This window comes from Pelodiscus sinensis, chromosome 19, assembly GCF_052426305.1.
Source record: "Pelodiscus sinensis isolate ZL-2025 chromosome 19, ASM5242630v1, whole genome shotgun sequence".
NCBI classification, from domain to species: Eukaryota; Metazoa; Chordata; order Testudines; family Trionychidae; genus Pelodiscus; species Pelodiscus sinensis.
The window spans coordinates 28,385,619-28,400,439 of NC_143070.1; the positions used below are offsets into that span (position 1 = coordinate 28,385,619).

The 14,821-nt window shown below is 59.6% G+C and overlaps 1 protein-coding gene and 1 non-coding gene across 5 annotated transcripts in view; one reads left to right on the forward strand and one right to left on the reverse strand.

Moving 5' to 3' along the window:
- Positions 1-885: 885 nt before the first annotated feature.
- The window catches only part of LOC142821621 (zinc finger protein RFP-like), a 411,497-nt gene continuing 397,561 nt past the window's right edge, over positions 886-14,821 (reverse strand). The window contains exons 1-9 of one of the 4 annotated variants that reach the window (XM_089771111.1): positions 11,439-11,622; positions 9,859-10,396; positions 9,516-9,611; positions 8,846-9,076; positions 8,502-8,524; positions 7,664-7,776; positions 6,907-6,927; positions 6,603-6,629; positions 886-2,417 (exon numbers count right to left, since the gene is read on the reverse strand). In XM_089771111.1, coding sequence (XP_089627237.1) covers positions 1,858-2,417; positions 6,603-6,629; positions 6,907-6,927; positions 7,664-7,776; positions 8,502-8,524; positions 8,846-9,076; positions 9,516-9,611; positions 9,859-10,272 — 1,485 coding nt within the window. In that variant the 5' untranslated portion in view covers positions 10,273-10,396; positions 11,439-11,622 and the 3' untranslated portion in view covers positions 886-1,857. The other 3 variants (XM_089771112.1, XM_089771110.1, XM_089771113.1) reach the window with 3 other exon arrangements.
- On the forward strand, positions 13,917-14,010 carry TRNAI-UAU (transfer RNA isoleucine (anticodon UAU)). Its single transcript has 2 exons — positions 13,917-13,954; positions 13,975-14,010. It is a non-coding gene; the product is annotated as a tRNA-Ile (tRNA).

The window sequence follows — 14,821 nt, forward strand, 5'->3', positions numbered from 1 at the left end:
CACCACGTGGCCTCGGCACAGGCCTCCAGCCTCCGGACCAGGCCCTTTCCCCACCTCCCCCTGCCATGTGGCCACAACATGCAGGATGTCACCAGAGAAAGCCCTGCACCCCCCACGGCACCCTCTCCAAGAGACCACAGCAGGCCCCACCCACCAGAGCACGTCACTCACCTCTGTGGACGTGGGGTGGGTGGGTCATTTTTTGTGTGTGGCTGTACAGGCACACACCTTAGAGGGAACGCTGCCCGGCATTTTTCAGCACTGTCCCTCGGCCAGGGTAGACCACCCCTTCGAGTGCAGGGTATATTTTCTGAGGACAAGTAAATCTCATTGTGGCCCTTGCAATAACCAGCTTGGCCTCGCCTACACTGGCCTGTGACTACGCAGTGAATTGGATCCCACCCCTCTAACGCCCGAGGTGTCCACACTGGCCTAGCAAACCGCCACCATGAGAGACACGGTCCCCCCAGGTCGACATTACTTCAAAATAACGACTCGCTGTTGCAATGCGCGTGTTATTTCGAAATAAAGTCAGTTATTCTGAAATAACACTGCTGTGCAGACATCCCCTAAATGTATGACAAACAAAAATATCTTTTCAGTTGCTTTATGCCTGGGAAGAAAGCTTCACCACACTCCATGTTATGAGCTTCACCACACTTCATGCCAGCGCCGTTAATACAATTAAGTTAATCTGTGAAGACTCGGTAAAAGGATCCCTTCTCTGTTTCTTTACCAAACTGCATGTGTTGTGTTTTTAAAACCCAGGACATGAAGAGCCCAATGCTGCTCTGAAATCAACAGTGGACACTGACTGCAAATAATATTTCTACAGAAAAATAAACGAAAGAGGATATTGCAGCAGAGATTTCTATGGAGAGGAAGGCAGGATGTCAGACTGAGGAAGGAGTGATATTAAATGATGCAGGAGCAGGCAGGGAGGGGCTATATCTTGATTACCAATGATATGTGGCTAGAAAGTTGAAAATCGCAGGAATTAACGCAGCCAGAAGTTCAAAGAATGTTACAAAATCACATGGCTCAAACAAGATTGGTTAATTCGTTCTATGTTTTTTCACCTATGAATGTTCAAAGGTGCAGCGCTGTATGGGGTGTATGTGCTCTGCTGTCTAGAGAGAGCCAATCAAGATGAGAGTGAGGGAGAGTCACACACGTGTGTCCTGTGCTGGTTATGACACATGGACATTGTCACTGAACAGTTGGACAATGCCATAATGAATTGGGTTCAGAGAAATGTTTTGGATTTCTTGAAGTGCCACAGCTGAAATACACATGATATATACAAATGTAAACCTGTCAGATGTTGATATAGACATGAGGGAAGAAAAAGGTCAATAATTCCATTTCTAAAAATTGATTTTTAATAAAAAACTGTTAAAATTTAAAGGAAAATGTTGTGCCGACACCTTCTTACAGTGACAGGCTTCTAAATTAGAAGACATTTTTTCTTTCATGTTTGACATTGAGATTTCACAGCAGTAGAAAACAGAGAAGTGAGGTCCCCTCCCCCGTCCCGTACCATCTGTGCACCCTGGCCCAGGGGACGGGGCAAGGTGAGGGCAGCAAACCCCACCCACTGTCCGGCCGTGTTTCTTACCAGCCTCACCCTGTGCTGGGGTGCAGTAAACCCGCGACAGGGGATGGAAAGCAGCCTGGGCTCCTTCCAGCCAGGGGGTCCCATTCACCCAGCCTGGGCTGCCAGGTGTCCGGTTTTCCAGTGGAAGCTCCAGTTGCAAAGGGAAAGGGGCAGTGACTGGTTGGCACAAAACATCCAGGTACCTGCAGTATCCAGCCCTGCCCCGGGAGGAGGGGCCAGTCGGTGCCGCAGGGTCACTGTCAGGGGCAGGGATTCCCCCCCGCCTGGGCCGGCACCGGGCAGATGGTCAGGGGAGCCGCGTTGGTGCCCCCGGCGTTGAGACCAGGACAGAAGAAAGGGCGCAGCATCCCGGAGAAGGTGTCGGTGAAGGTGAAGAGATGGGACCTGTCAGTCACATTGTAAAACGAGACCTCGCCCGCCTCGTAGTCCAGGAAAACCCCCACCCGGCTAGGCCTGGCGCTTACAGGGAGGGGGCTCAGGGAGGAGATGCAGGCCTTGTATCCCCCGTCCCTCAGCCACACGGCCCAGTATCCGTTCCCAGGTGTGAATATGACCTTCCCCTTCCTGCTCACAGATTCCCTGCAAACCCCCAGAGTCCAGCCTGTCTTGTTTCCCACCTCCACCTCCCAGTAACACCTCCTGCCTATGAAGCCTGCAGCACCCAGGACAAAGATACAAGGGTCAAATCTCTCGGAGTTGTCAGGCAGATCCTGGTGCATGTCTCCAAGTCTCACACTTTTCCGATCCTCAGACAGGATGAGTTTGGGATTTGCCGTGTCTGGATCCAGCGTCACGTCCACTGGGGAGAGAGTCACAGAGTCAGGGCCGGGGGCAGGGGCAGGTCCCTGGGGTCAGGGGGAAATTAACCTGCCCCCCCCGTTAATCGCTGTGCGGGGGGGGGGGGTGTTATTGTCTGAGGGGAGTCAGGGCCCCTCTGCCGGTGATGAGACACAGAGCGGGAAAAGGGCAGGAGGAGCGGGGGAGGGATGGGAAGCTGTCAGTGGGGGGAGAGGCAGGGTAATGCTAGGAGAGGAGAGGGGAGGGGCAGATGATGGGGCAGAGAGCAACCATAGGGCCAATGTGGGGCAAGAGGAGCAGGCACAAGGGGACAGAGGGGTGTGGGAAGGGGCAGTCCCCAGGAGGGCAGAGGGAGGGGCGGACACCAGGGAGTAGAGGGGGAGGAAGGGAGCAGAGGGGCACAGAGGCAGACAGAAGGGTGTGGGGAAGGGCAGGCTCTAGGGAGGGAGAGTGGGGAGGAGATGTGGGCAGAGATGGGGTGGGGCCTACACCACAGGACCCAAAGGGGGGCCCAGGGAGGAGACCCCAGGTAGGCAGAGGGGCAAAGGGAAGAGCAGGCCCCAGGGAGGCAGATTCCCAGGAGCGCTGTGAGCGAGACACGAGGAGTCGTCCTTCCGCTCTGCTCTGATCAGGCCTCAGCTGGAGTCTTGTGTCCAGTTCTGGGCCCCACATTTCAGGAGAGAGGTGGAGAAATTGGAGGGTCCAGAGAAGAGCAACAAGAATGATGAAAGGTCAAGAGAACTTGAGCTAGGAGGGGAGGCTGGAGGAATTGGGCTTGTTTGGTTTGGAAAGGAGCAGACTGAGAGGGGACATGAGAACGGTTTTCAAGTATCTAAAAGGGTGTCACAGGAGGAGGGAGAAAAATTGTTCTCCTTGGCCTCTGAGGGCAGGACAAGCAGCAATGGGCTCAAACTAGGGAGGTTGAGGTTGGACAGGAGGAAAAACTTTCTGCCTGTCAGGGTGGTGAGACACTGGAATAAGTTGCCTGGGGGGTTGTGGAGTTTCCATGCTTGGAGATATTGAAGAGCAGGTTGGACAGACACCTGTCAGGGATGGTCTGGATGGTGCTTGGTGCTGCCGCGAGGGCAGGGGACTGGACTCAATGACTCTCGAGGTCCCTGCCAGTTCTGTGATTCTGATGGAGGTGAAGGCAGAGAGGGGCCTCAGGGAGGCAAAGGAGCAGTGACCAGAGGGGCTGGTACCAGGGGCTGGAGGGGGATGATAGGCGCAGGATCGGGAGACAGAGGACAGGGGAGAACTAAGGGGACGGTGGAAGGAGTGTGAGGGGAGGGGGCAGGCAGCAGGGGTGAGGGTGGGGAGAGGAAAGGGGCTTGTGCTGAGGGGAGGGAGCAGGGCAGGAGGAAAAAGCGAAAGCACCAAGGGGAGAGCAGGGGAGAGTAAATGCCAGGGGACAGGGATGGGGAAGGTACCAAGGCAGATGGGGGCGGGGTGGACAGTCTGATCCTCAGTGGGTGGGGAGGTGAGGGAAGGGTGGGCGCCAGGGGGCTAGAGGGCTATCAGGGGGAGGGGTAAAGAATGGGGGGCAGAGGATGAGCAGATGGGGTGGCAGCAATGGGGCAGAGGGAGGAGCAGGCACCAGGGCTATCAGGGGCCAAGGGGAGACAGTGAAGGGAAAGGGCAGGAGGAGCGGGGGAAGGGTGGGAAGGTGTCAGGGTGGGGGAGGGAGGGGACAGGCTGATGCTGTGAGAGGGAAGGGGAGGGGCAGATGAGAAGGGAAGAAGGGAGACCATGGGGGCAAGAGAAACAGGCACCATGAGGACAGAGGGGGGTGAAGGGAGGGGCAGGTTCCAGCCGGGATTTCCCTAGGACCCCCGAGGGGTGTACACCAGTGCTCCCTCCAACTGTGCCTAGCCGTGTGCAGAATACATTTTATGACGTGCACTGCGGCGCGCCCAGGAGACACACGGGCTGTGGCCATGTGAACGCTCTGCTGATCCGCTGGGCAGCTCCTGACTCTCCCCTGAGCGCGCAGGGCGGATGTGTCAGCAGGGCCTGGACGAGCTCTCCCGGCTGCTGTCTGTGCCGGTGGGGCTAGTCTGGCTGCCAACCCACTAGTTTGTAAGTAGGGCATGAGTGAGCCTCCCACCTCCAACAGCTCGTGAGGGAGGCACCAGGCCCAGCCTGTATTGCCGGGGACACGCCTGCCCTGCCTGGGGCCTGGCCCACAGAGCTGGGCTGCCCGGGATCCGTTCTGCCTGGGGCTGGGCACAAACCACTGAGGTGCCATGTGGGGTCAGGAAATGTTGGGACCCTTTTAGTGTCTGAGTGACGGGCAGCAGCAGGGCTGGGCTGGGCCTGCTTGGGGGAGGGGATCTCTCAACACCAAGGCTGTGTCTACATTGGCACCCCTTTCCGGAAAAGGGATGCTAATGAGACCAGTTGGAATTGCAAATTCTGCGGGGAATTTAAATATCCCCCGCGGCATTTGCACGAACATGGCTGCCGCTTTTTTCCAGCTCGGGGTTTTGCCGGAGAAAAGCGCCAGTCTAGACGGGATCTTGCAGAAAATAAACCCTTTTCCGCAAGATCCCTTATTCCTACTTGAAAGGAGGGGCAGGGCAGCGGGGGATGGGAGGGGAGTGCAACTGCAAACCAATGGGCTGTTGCCAATGAGTGGAGTATGAGGGAGTGGCCATTTCTCCACTTCCTGCCCCCTTCACCTGGGGGCCAGTCCCAGTTCACACCCATGTGGCTGCACTGGGGGTTTGCACGGGGGCAGCTGCATCAGTGCAAGGGAACCCGGCTCCCACGGCCTCAGACACTGTTGTCCCAGGGCCGAGCCCCTCCCCTCACTGAGTTATGGGTCAGTAACTGCAGGTCGCTGGGACTGGGGGCTGGACTCTGGGCAGCTGAGGCGCCCTGGCCCAGTGACTGGCAGGGAGGGACTGTCCCCAGCCCCAGCCCCTCGTGGTGATGGGCAGGCCGGGCTCAGGGCACCAGCGGGGACACTCCAGAGCGGCTGTGAAATGTGCCCTGGCCAGGAAAATCCCCCCAGCCCTGATCTCAGCCCACAGACCCGGCTGCCAGTGGAGACTCGGCTCCAGCCTGAACTCTCTGCCCAGAGCGACGTGTCCCCTGGGCCCTGTGAGCGGCACAGACCCTCTGCCGCTGCCCCGGCATCTCCTAGCACCAGCACTGGCCACAGAGCCCCTCCCAGAGCCCAGGGGGGCAGCTAGCAACTGCCCCAGACACCCTCCTGGCTCCCCTCGTCCAGCCCTGAGGCACACGCGCTGGGGGTCTCACACCAGGCTCTGCAGACATGGCAGGTTTGGCTACACAGGCGGGCAGCGCGTGCCAGAGCTGGGAGGGGCAGACACTGGTTATGGGGTTCGTGCCCCAGCACTAAATAGCCCTGAAGAGCTTGGGGGCTGTTCTCACACGACCTTCTCTACTGAGCCCCCCCAGGTATTAGGGCCTGCGCCCGGCCTGTGCTGACACAGCCACCCCCCTGTTGTGTGCTCCCCCCGGCTTGGAGACTCACTGCCCTGGGCCGAGCAGACAAACCCCTTGGCTACTGCGCTGTTTTGTGCAAGAAATATGGAAATGAGGCAAAGCATGGAATACTGCCACACCTCATTTGCATAATTAACGAGCAGCCGCTTTTTGCACAAGAGACTGTTGCATAAAAGGAGAGGTTTAGATGGTGCCTTTTTGCGCAAAAACCTCGTGTGCAAAAATGAAGCTGAATTAAACAGGAGACAGGGCCCAAAGACAGACCCTGGATTTGCCTTGGGCCCAGCCCCACTGGCTGGACACGCCCGGAGTTTTCTCCCCAGGCTGCAGAGCACCGAGGGGACCCTGCCAGGAAGCCGCTTCCTGCCCCAGACCGAGGGGGGATGAGAGGGTTCAGGTGAGAAGCGGCTCCTGGCCTTAGCTCTGGAGTCACAACCTGGCTCCATAACACCACCCAGCCCCTCCCCAGGATCCAGCTTTGCCAGCAGGGTGTGTGAGGCCCCCCGACTCCCAGCCCCTGCCTGTGGGGTCCCTGCACTGGGGTGAGCCCAAGGGTCTGGGGTTATTGCTCTCCCAAGGGCCGGGCCATCTCCTAGGCCTGAAGCACTGGCACAGTGCCGGAGGCGGGGGGGGGGGGGGAGGAGGCTTCCGGGAGCCAGTCACTCCCCAGAGCGGGAGATGGCGTCACCGACACCAGTGCAAAGCCAATTACCTGCGAATCCTCGGGCTCGCCTGAGTCCTGGAACAAGCAGAGAGGGAGAGAGGTGAGAATTCCCACCGCAGAGCCCCCCGGAGCGGGAGCAGGGATGTCCTGGCTCCTTCCACCACCCCCAGCTCTGCCCTGGCTCCCCACAGCCTCTGACTCCCCTCGGCTGCTCTGTCCCATGCTCCCCGGCTGGACTCCCCCCTGCGCCGATTCCCTCACACCCGCCCAGCCATGGGGCTTCTCCAGGTGGGGGAACAGGCTCCCAGCAGCTGCGGTGCCCGGCCCTAGGGCAGCACCCCAGGATCCTCACCTCTCTCCGCAGCCAGCGCCCCTGGAAGGGAAGAGAAAAACCCATCAGTGGGGGGGGCAGTGCCCAGGGCTCACGGCCCAGCTCTGCCCCGCGCTGCCAGAGGGTCCTGGGGAGCAAGGCCCCAGAGCCAGCTTCTCTCAGATGTTTCCACCCCCAGCCACACAGCCCCTGGGATTTCACACGCACCCCCACAGGGGTGGTGCCCAACTCCTATGGGCACCAGTGGGAGTTCGGGGCCCAAGCTGCTCCGGGGCTGCTGAAACTCCCGCCAGGCCCCTGTGTGACTCACTGGGCACCTGCCCAGCTCTGAGCGTCTGGCCCAAGGGGTTCAGACACCAGGCCCAGGCGTGCGGCTGGTGTCAGTTAGGGAGGCTCCGCGAACGTCCAGGGAGCTGGGACTCGGGCCCTGAGTCTGTGACGTCGTCTCCCACGGCAACCAGCTCCCAGCATCCCCAGAAACCCCCCCTGCCCCTGGGCTCCCGCAGGCTGGGGTGGGGGACTCTGCTTGGCAGCAGGAGGGGGCGGCCACAGGGACCGGGGCAGCGGGGGAGGCACCTTCACTTCCTGCGCCTGTTCTCCACCATCCACGTCCCTCTGGGATCCTGCCATTCTGCTCAGTGCAGCTCCCCCTGCCCAGGAACCCGCCAGCCCCTCAGGAGCAGACCCTGGGGCCTCAGGGACCCAGCTGGGCCTTTCCACGCCCCTCCCCACATCCCCAGACAGTGAGAGAGGAGCCCCCAGCAGCGCCGCCCCATACCCAGGAATCCCGTCACGGCCCCCTGGAGACTGTTCTCTCCTGGGAAGTCCTGGATTCTCTGCTCCAGCTCCGGGCACTTGGGCGCAGGATGCGGTGACGTCGCCTCCTCGCCCCTGCAGAGACACGAGGGTGTTATTGGTCTCCTGCCTCAGCCCCTCAAAGCCAGACAGGGGAGCGGGTGGGGGCTGGGCCACAGGCAGAGCTCACAGGGCCCAGACCTTGGATGCTCAGGGGGGTTTTTCCTGCCAGGCCAGGCCTGGGGCCTCTCTCCAGCCAGAGGGAAAACAGCCTGGGCAGCACCAGGCCCAGCTCCCACACACCCGGCCTGGCCCATGTGCCCCCCTAGGACCTGGCTAGGCCGCTCCCAGGGCTGAGAGAGGGGCCCATTCTCCAGACCCAGACACTCCTCAGCTTCTCCGCTCAGCCCCCAGGGGCCGGGTCACTCGCCATGGGGTGGAGGCTCCGGATGAGGAAACTCCCCCCCCCCCCCCGAGGCCTGGCCTGGGACACTTGGCTCTTTCCCCACAGGCGCCCCATGGGCCATGCCAAAGCTGGGGCCGGGTCCCAGCTGGGCCGTTGGGATGACCAGCCTCAGCTCTATTAATAACCCCCTGAACCAGCCAGGTCCCAGGGAGGTTCCCCAGCCCAGAGCTGTGGGGCAGTCCCCTCCCAGGGTGCATCACACCCCGGCAGTGGCCCCAGGGTGGTGGGTACGGAGGAGGCAGGGTTCAGAGGGTGAGACAGACCCATTGTGGGGGACTGGGGCTGGAGTCACTGCCCGGGCTCTGAGCCTGCTCCAGCATGACGGGGGTGAGGGGCAGACGGAGCCCGGACGTACCTGCTCACGGCACTTCTCACACCCTAGAGGGGAAGGAGACAGAGCAGAGAGTCACTGCCCAAGGCCTAGCCCAGTTCCTGCCCCACAGAGGTCACACTGCTCCCCTGCCCCACAGGCTGCTCCCTCAGGTGGGAGACCCACTGAAGGGCTGTGCTAGGGGGAGCCAAGCCCTTTTCACCAGCCTTCCCAATGGCTCAAACTCCTGCCTCTCTGCAGTCCTGGGGCCCAGGCCCTGCAGCCACCCCAGGCCCTGCTCCCCGCCCTGAGTTACCCTGTGTGCCCTCTAGTGACTCTGGGTCTCCCCTCCCCACACTGGGCTCCGAGCGCGTCTGACCCCGTCTCACCTGCAGCAATTCCAGCGCCGGCTGCCGACATGTCTCCTCCACCTCCAAGATCAGGGCACTGAGGCGGGAAATCTCCTCACCCAGGCAGGCGGCGTGTTCCTTTCTCCTCCTCCCAAACTCCTCGTCCAGCTCCCCCAGCTGGGCCAGCAGGAGGCGCTCTCGCTCCGCCAGGAACTGCTGCAGCTGCTCGCACTCCCAACCCACCAGCTGCCGCTCCACGTCCGTCTGCCTCTGGGGGCGCAGAGCGGGCGGGGCCGGGTCGCGGGTGAGCGGGGCCGTGAGAAGTGGCAGGACCTTGTCCGGGCTGCGCAGAGCGTTTCACTCTGTGTCTTTGCCCGGCCGGCTGGGTCTGGCCCAGGGCTTGTCCCAGGGCAGAAGTGTCACCGAAAATCACCCCAACCCCCATCACTGCACCAACAGACTGAGGTGCAGCCCAGGCCGTGGGAAATGGGGCCCAAGCCAGCCGCTGGCATCCCTGGGGTGTCTGACACTCACACCCAGGGGTCAGCACAGATCTCCCCTCAGCCTGACCCTGCCACATCTGGGCACACAGAGCAGTCTGACAGGCCTCACCCCTGCCCCCAGACACCAGCCAGCACAGAGACCCGCCTGATGCTGTCACTGCTCCTCCCCCACCATGCAAAACGGCTGGGCAGGGCCATGCACCTACCAGGAGCCTGTTGCTCTCCTCATCCCAGTCGGATTCCAGGCCCCGGAGCGCGTCTCTCTCCTCCCGCAGACGCTGCAGGCGGCTCAGGATTTTCTCCTGCAAACACAGACAGCGGCTCTGGGGGCTGCTTGGGGCCATTGGCTCGTGCCCAGCGAGAACAGCACCACAGAGCAGGTTCCCCTCCAGCCCTTGGTAACTGCCCAGCAGCGCTGCTGGGCCTGGCCCAGCTCCATGTGGCTGGGTTGTGTTCCCAGGCAGGCCCCTGGCTCTACCCAGGGCAGGGCAGAACATGCAGGGGGCTCTGGCGCTGCAGAGAAATTGCCCCTGTAAGTCTGGTCCCTACCTTGCAGTCTTGGGCAGCCTCCTCAATGGGCACCACTGTGTGCGTGTGGTGAGCCTGGGACCTGTCGCACACCACACAGATGGGGGCTTGATCCTCTTGGCAGAAGAGCTTCAGGGCCTCCTGGTGCCTCTCGCACCCTGGCTGCCCCTCGGGCTCTGGCCCCGCCGGGAGCCGCAGGCGTTTCACCAGCTCCACGAGGTTCCCCAGCTGGTAGTTGGGCCGCAGGTGTCTCTGTGGGATGGTCTCTCTGCACTGGGGGCAGAAGTTGGGCTCCGACTCCCCCCAGCACCGGCTGAGGCAGGCCCGGCAGAAGTTGTGCCCGCACTCAATAGACACCGGGTCTGTGAAATACTCCAGGCAGATGGGACATGTCACCTCATCCTGGAAGCTCCTGGCCATGTTCCCGGAAGCCATGGCCCCTCTGCAACCCCGCCCTGCGGGTTGGTTTTGTTTCCCGATCAGAGGAAGCAGCGTAGCCTGTTCAAGCTGCTTTATTTTTTTCTAAGCAGGTTGTACAACTCGGAGCCAATCACACTTGCTGGATGGAAATGCAGAAATTAAAAAACCGCCACAGAAGTCAGACCCCCAGAAATGCCCCAAAAAAACACCAAACTACCTAAGAAAACTCCCAGGCAGTTTCAGACACACAGAACCTTGCCTGGTGAAAAGGGAGAGCTGTGTTAGTCTGTAACTAAAAGAAGCTTAAAAATCAATGAGTTTTCATGGGCACCGCCCACTGCTCCGTGTTTGCTGTCTGAGGCAGTGGGTTGTGCCACGGAAGCTCATGACACTCTCCAGATTTTTTGCTAGTCTCTCTGATGCTACAGGGCCAGGGGTTTCTTAAGGCACCAGAAGCCGTCGCTGCTCCCGTTTATAGGCGTAGGCAGGAGCTGAAGGACTGTGTCCCCTACAGCGAGCGGGGCCTGGGGAGGGACCCTGAAGGGGCAGTGGGATTAATCCCCCCATTTACCCCTCATGTGTCACAATCAAATTCTGTTCCCCTTTGCCCCCAATAATACTGGGGGGCTGCTGAGGCCCGTGACTCGCCCCGTCATTAATGATCATCAGAGCCAGGACCCATTTGGGGGCCAGTGTCCCCCAGCAGCTAAGTCGGGGCTGCCCCCCCCCCAACAGGGTGTTCTACTGCCCCAGGTGGGGTGGGGAATGGGGGTGAAAAGGGCCCCCCCGCCCCCGGGCAGGACCCAGAGTGGCCACAGACCCTGCTCCAGGCCCTCGTGTTCCCCTCCCCTCGGGCCCCACAAGCTCAGGCCCATGGGCCCCAGGGGGCTCTGTGCCCCCCCAGCTGCCCCCTTCTGACACGGGCTGTGACCCGCTTTGGGCCCCGCCCCGCTCTCACCCCGGGGAAAGGCCCCGTCGGGCCGAACTCGCAGCAGCGCCCCCGCTCCGGCTCCGCGGCACGTGCGGAACCCCCCGCGTCGTGACACGCGGTGCCGGCCCCGCCCCCTGCATTCGCTGCTGCCGCCCGGCCCGGGCGCCCAATCGCGCGAGGCGGGGGCGGGGCCAGGCAGCTCCGGGTCAGAGCTAAACCCCGGTGCGGATCCCAGACCGGAGTCACTGACCCGCCGCGCACGCGCGGTCCGACCCCTCCCCCCTTCCTCTGCCGCGCGCCGGCCGGGTTTTCAGAGCGTCCCGCCCGCCGCTCCCTGCCCCGCCCGCCTGGGCGTCTGACTCTGTGGCGCGAATTCTGAAGGAGCCGTTGGGGCCGTTACTCGCCGCGCGCCTGGTTCGGCTTCCGGTCAGCGCTGAGCGGTGGGCGGGACAGGAGGACTCGGAGGCGCTGAGGTGAAGTGGGCGGGTGGAGGCGGTGACGTGTCAGATGGGGGCGGGGCAGATACATCGCTGCGGGGCAACGTGGGGAGGTTTTGCCGCCTCTCCACCCCGAACAGGCGAAGATCTACGCCCCGCCCCTTCCTCAAAGCTCCGCCCCCTCTATGCTCCTCCTGTCCGTCACTTGCTGTCCCCAGCCCCCACTGACACACTCTGACAGTTTATTTCTAAATTCTGCCAAACATGCCACTAAAATCACGTGTTCCTAGCTATGAATAAATGGAATAAATGGTCTGTTTTATTCCTGCTATTTCATCTACAATGAAGCATTTACAATGATACATGTTGTGTGGGGGGGGGGCAGAGCTCTGCAGCTGGGGAGCCAGTGAGTCCCCTGCATCTCCCAGGATTCTCCCCCCAGGGAAACCAGCGCCTGCCCGCCTGCCCTGAGGCCAACCAACCCCCCAGTGCAGCCCCCTGCAGGGCTGACTCCCCCTCCTGTGCAGTGCAGGGAGCCCATGCTCCCTCCTCCTGCAGTACACCCAGCAGAGCAGCCAGTGCACTTCTGGAATCTCCCACAGTGGCACTGAGCTGTAGGACTTCTGTCCATCCCCAGGAAGCCCACACTGCCTCCATTTCCACTGGAGGTAAGTAGTGGAGCTTCTTGGGAGCAAGAGGGAAATGGGGGCAGGGCAGACAGGACACCTTGCAAGCCACTGCTCAAGGCCTTGCCATCAACCTGTTGGTGACCACAGATTTAAACATTTAAAAAGTTCACATACAATGGAAATCCAGGAAAGGTGAATGTCTTCATTAAGTCAACACTCTCACAGGCGGCACTTGGGTTTGAACCAGGGACCACTTGATCTGTAGTCAAACACTCTGCTACTGATCTACACCTCCATGCAAGAGCAGCATCTACAGCCAGTATTGAGAAGTGGCTTTTGTGTAACACACATCTCAGCTGAGATGGACCCTCACTGACCCTAGATTGTGACTGGTCCTAACAAGGAGTTTTCCTAAAAGCAGCAGAACTGGGGCAGGACAGAGGTTCTGTCCACACGGAAAAGTTCTTTTGGAACAATGGCCGTTATTCCAAAATAACAATGCAAGAGTCTACACAGCAATTCCGTTAGTTTGAAATAACTGAAATAACGGAAGGCTGATTCCAACTTCTGTAGACCTCACTGTATGCAGAAAAATGCCTATTCTGAAATAGCTATTTCAAAATGAGGCCTGTGTACATGCACTACTTCGGCTGTTTCAAAATATCCCCTACCCAGGGTCATTCTAAGTTATTCAACCTGGGGCTCTAAATCAAGGTAGCATGTCTACATTAGGGAAGCTCCTTGGACTCATTTTGAGGTTTCCCTGCAGTGTAGACGTGCTAATTTCAAATAAACTGTTCCAGAATAACTTATTCCAAAATAAATGTGCCGTGTAGACGTAGCCAGAGAGTCCTGAGAGATGAAGCAGCTGGAGGGAAGCCAGGAGAGCAGAGGCCAGTCTGAGAACTGAGTGTCCCAGGTGTCTACCCCAGGCCTTCTGTCTAGGTCCCAGGTGTAAGGGGCAGCACTAATGACTCTGAATTCTCCACTCTGAGTTTAAATCTCAGTGGGACGGGCTGGGGTGGTTGTTGGGAGGTCCTTGTGCTCCAGGCTTTTCAGCTTCCTTGCCCTGAGGTTCACTAAGGGGGGTTTTGCTTGTCTGAGGCCCATTAGAGCTTCATGAGCAGACTTGTGGTCAGGTGCCTGATGCCATCACAGCTGCAGGGCAGGTCACCCATCTGACCCCTGAGCTCAGCCCATGCTGGAGGCAGCCAGAGAGTGTGAGCAGAACGGGGGCGGGGGACTTGTATACTTTGGGAAGGGTCCTGGCTCCCAGCCACACGCCTTGACCATGACCATCGGTCCCTGCACAAAGTGCATTGTGGGAATGAGAGTTGGGGCAGCAGGAAAGGGGCCAACCCCTGAGCCCCACTGAGCAGGTGGGAGAAGATGGGAGTGAATCCTGCTACCTCTCACGTGCAAAGGGAGCACTAACCCACGTGCAACTCATCTCTGGTGCTCTGGCCTCCAGCAGCTTTGTGCCCCACTAGGGTGGGTTATTTCAGAGACCAGAGAGGAAGAGGGAGGGGTCTCTGGATGTGCGGAACCCCCTGGCTCTGCCTGTGAAAAGAAAGAACAAGGGCACAGGCAGAAACTTCAACTCCACGTTGTGCGTCTTGATATTGTCACTGTAAGGACTTTGAAGAAGCACTTCAAATGTCTGCTCCAGTGGCGCAATGGGTTAGCGCACAGTACTTATAAGGCAGTACTTGTACAAGACATGCTGAGGTTGTGAGTTCAAACCTCACCTGGAGCACTCCTTTTGAGACCCTGCTGGGTTGTCCCCTTGCAGTGGTTCCCAAACTTTTCAGCATCACTCCCCCGCTTTTTGATTTTTGAAAACCCTCACGCCACCCCCCCCCAAAAATAGAAGCAAAACTTGTTTTAGCAAAAAAGAAAAAAAATTGATTGCGGGAGGACTGGGTCACCTCTTCCCCCTCCCCTGGAATTTCTTCACACCCCCTCTCCCTCCTGCCCCGGGCTGGCCCCAGAGCTCAGGCCCTGGGAGTCTGATCAACAAGTGAGACTCGCTCGTCAGTCCAAGCTGCTTTCTTCCCGGCCACGTAGGAAGGGGCCACTGCAGGTGCACAACCCCCTGGCTGCTGTGTCTGTGGCAAGGGGGGAAGAGGACACACACCTCTGACTGGGGAACAGGGCGCATGGATCCCACTAGTTCCTGCAGAAAATGAAACAGGCTGAGCATTTTGCAGAGAACAGGCCAGAGCCCTTCTCCTGTCCCTGGAGAGATGGAAATGGAGCCGTTCCTTGTGGGGAAAGAAGTGGGTGTGTTGGGAGTGGGGTTTGAGCTCAAACCTCCTCACAGAGCAGAACCCCACATTAGGGGCAAGAGCGAGCCTTAAGTCAGGCAGTGGAGAACACTTGGCTCCTGTTATGCTGTGATGGGATATTAGGAAACTTCTTGTGCAGAACCTGGCTAGCTCAGTCGGTAGAGCATGAGACTCTTAATCTCAGGGTCATGGGTTCAAGCCCCATGCTGGCTGATGCCCTTCTTTAACTCATATTCTCAGTCTGCAAGCAATTGGCTCTCAGTTTTCACCAGGCTTTTA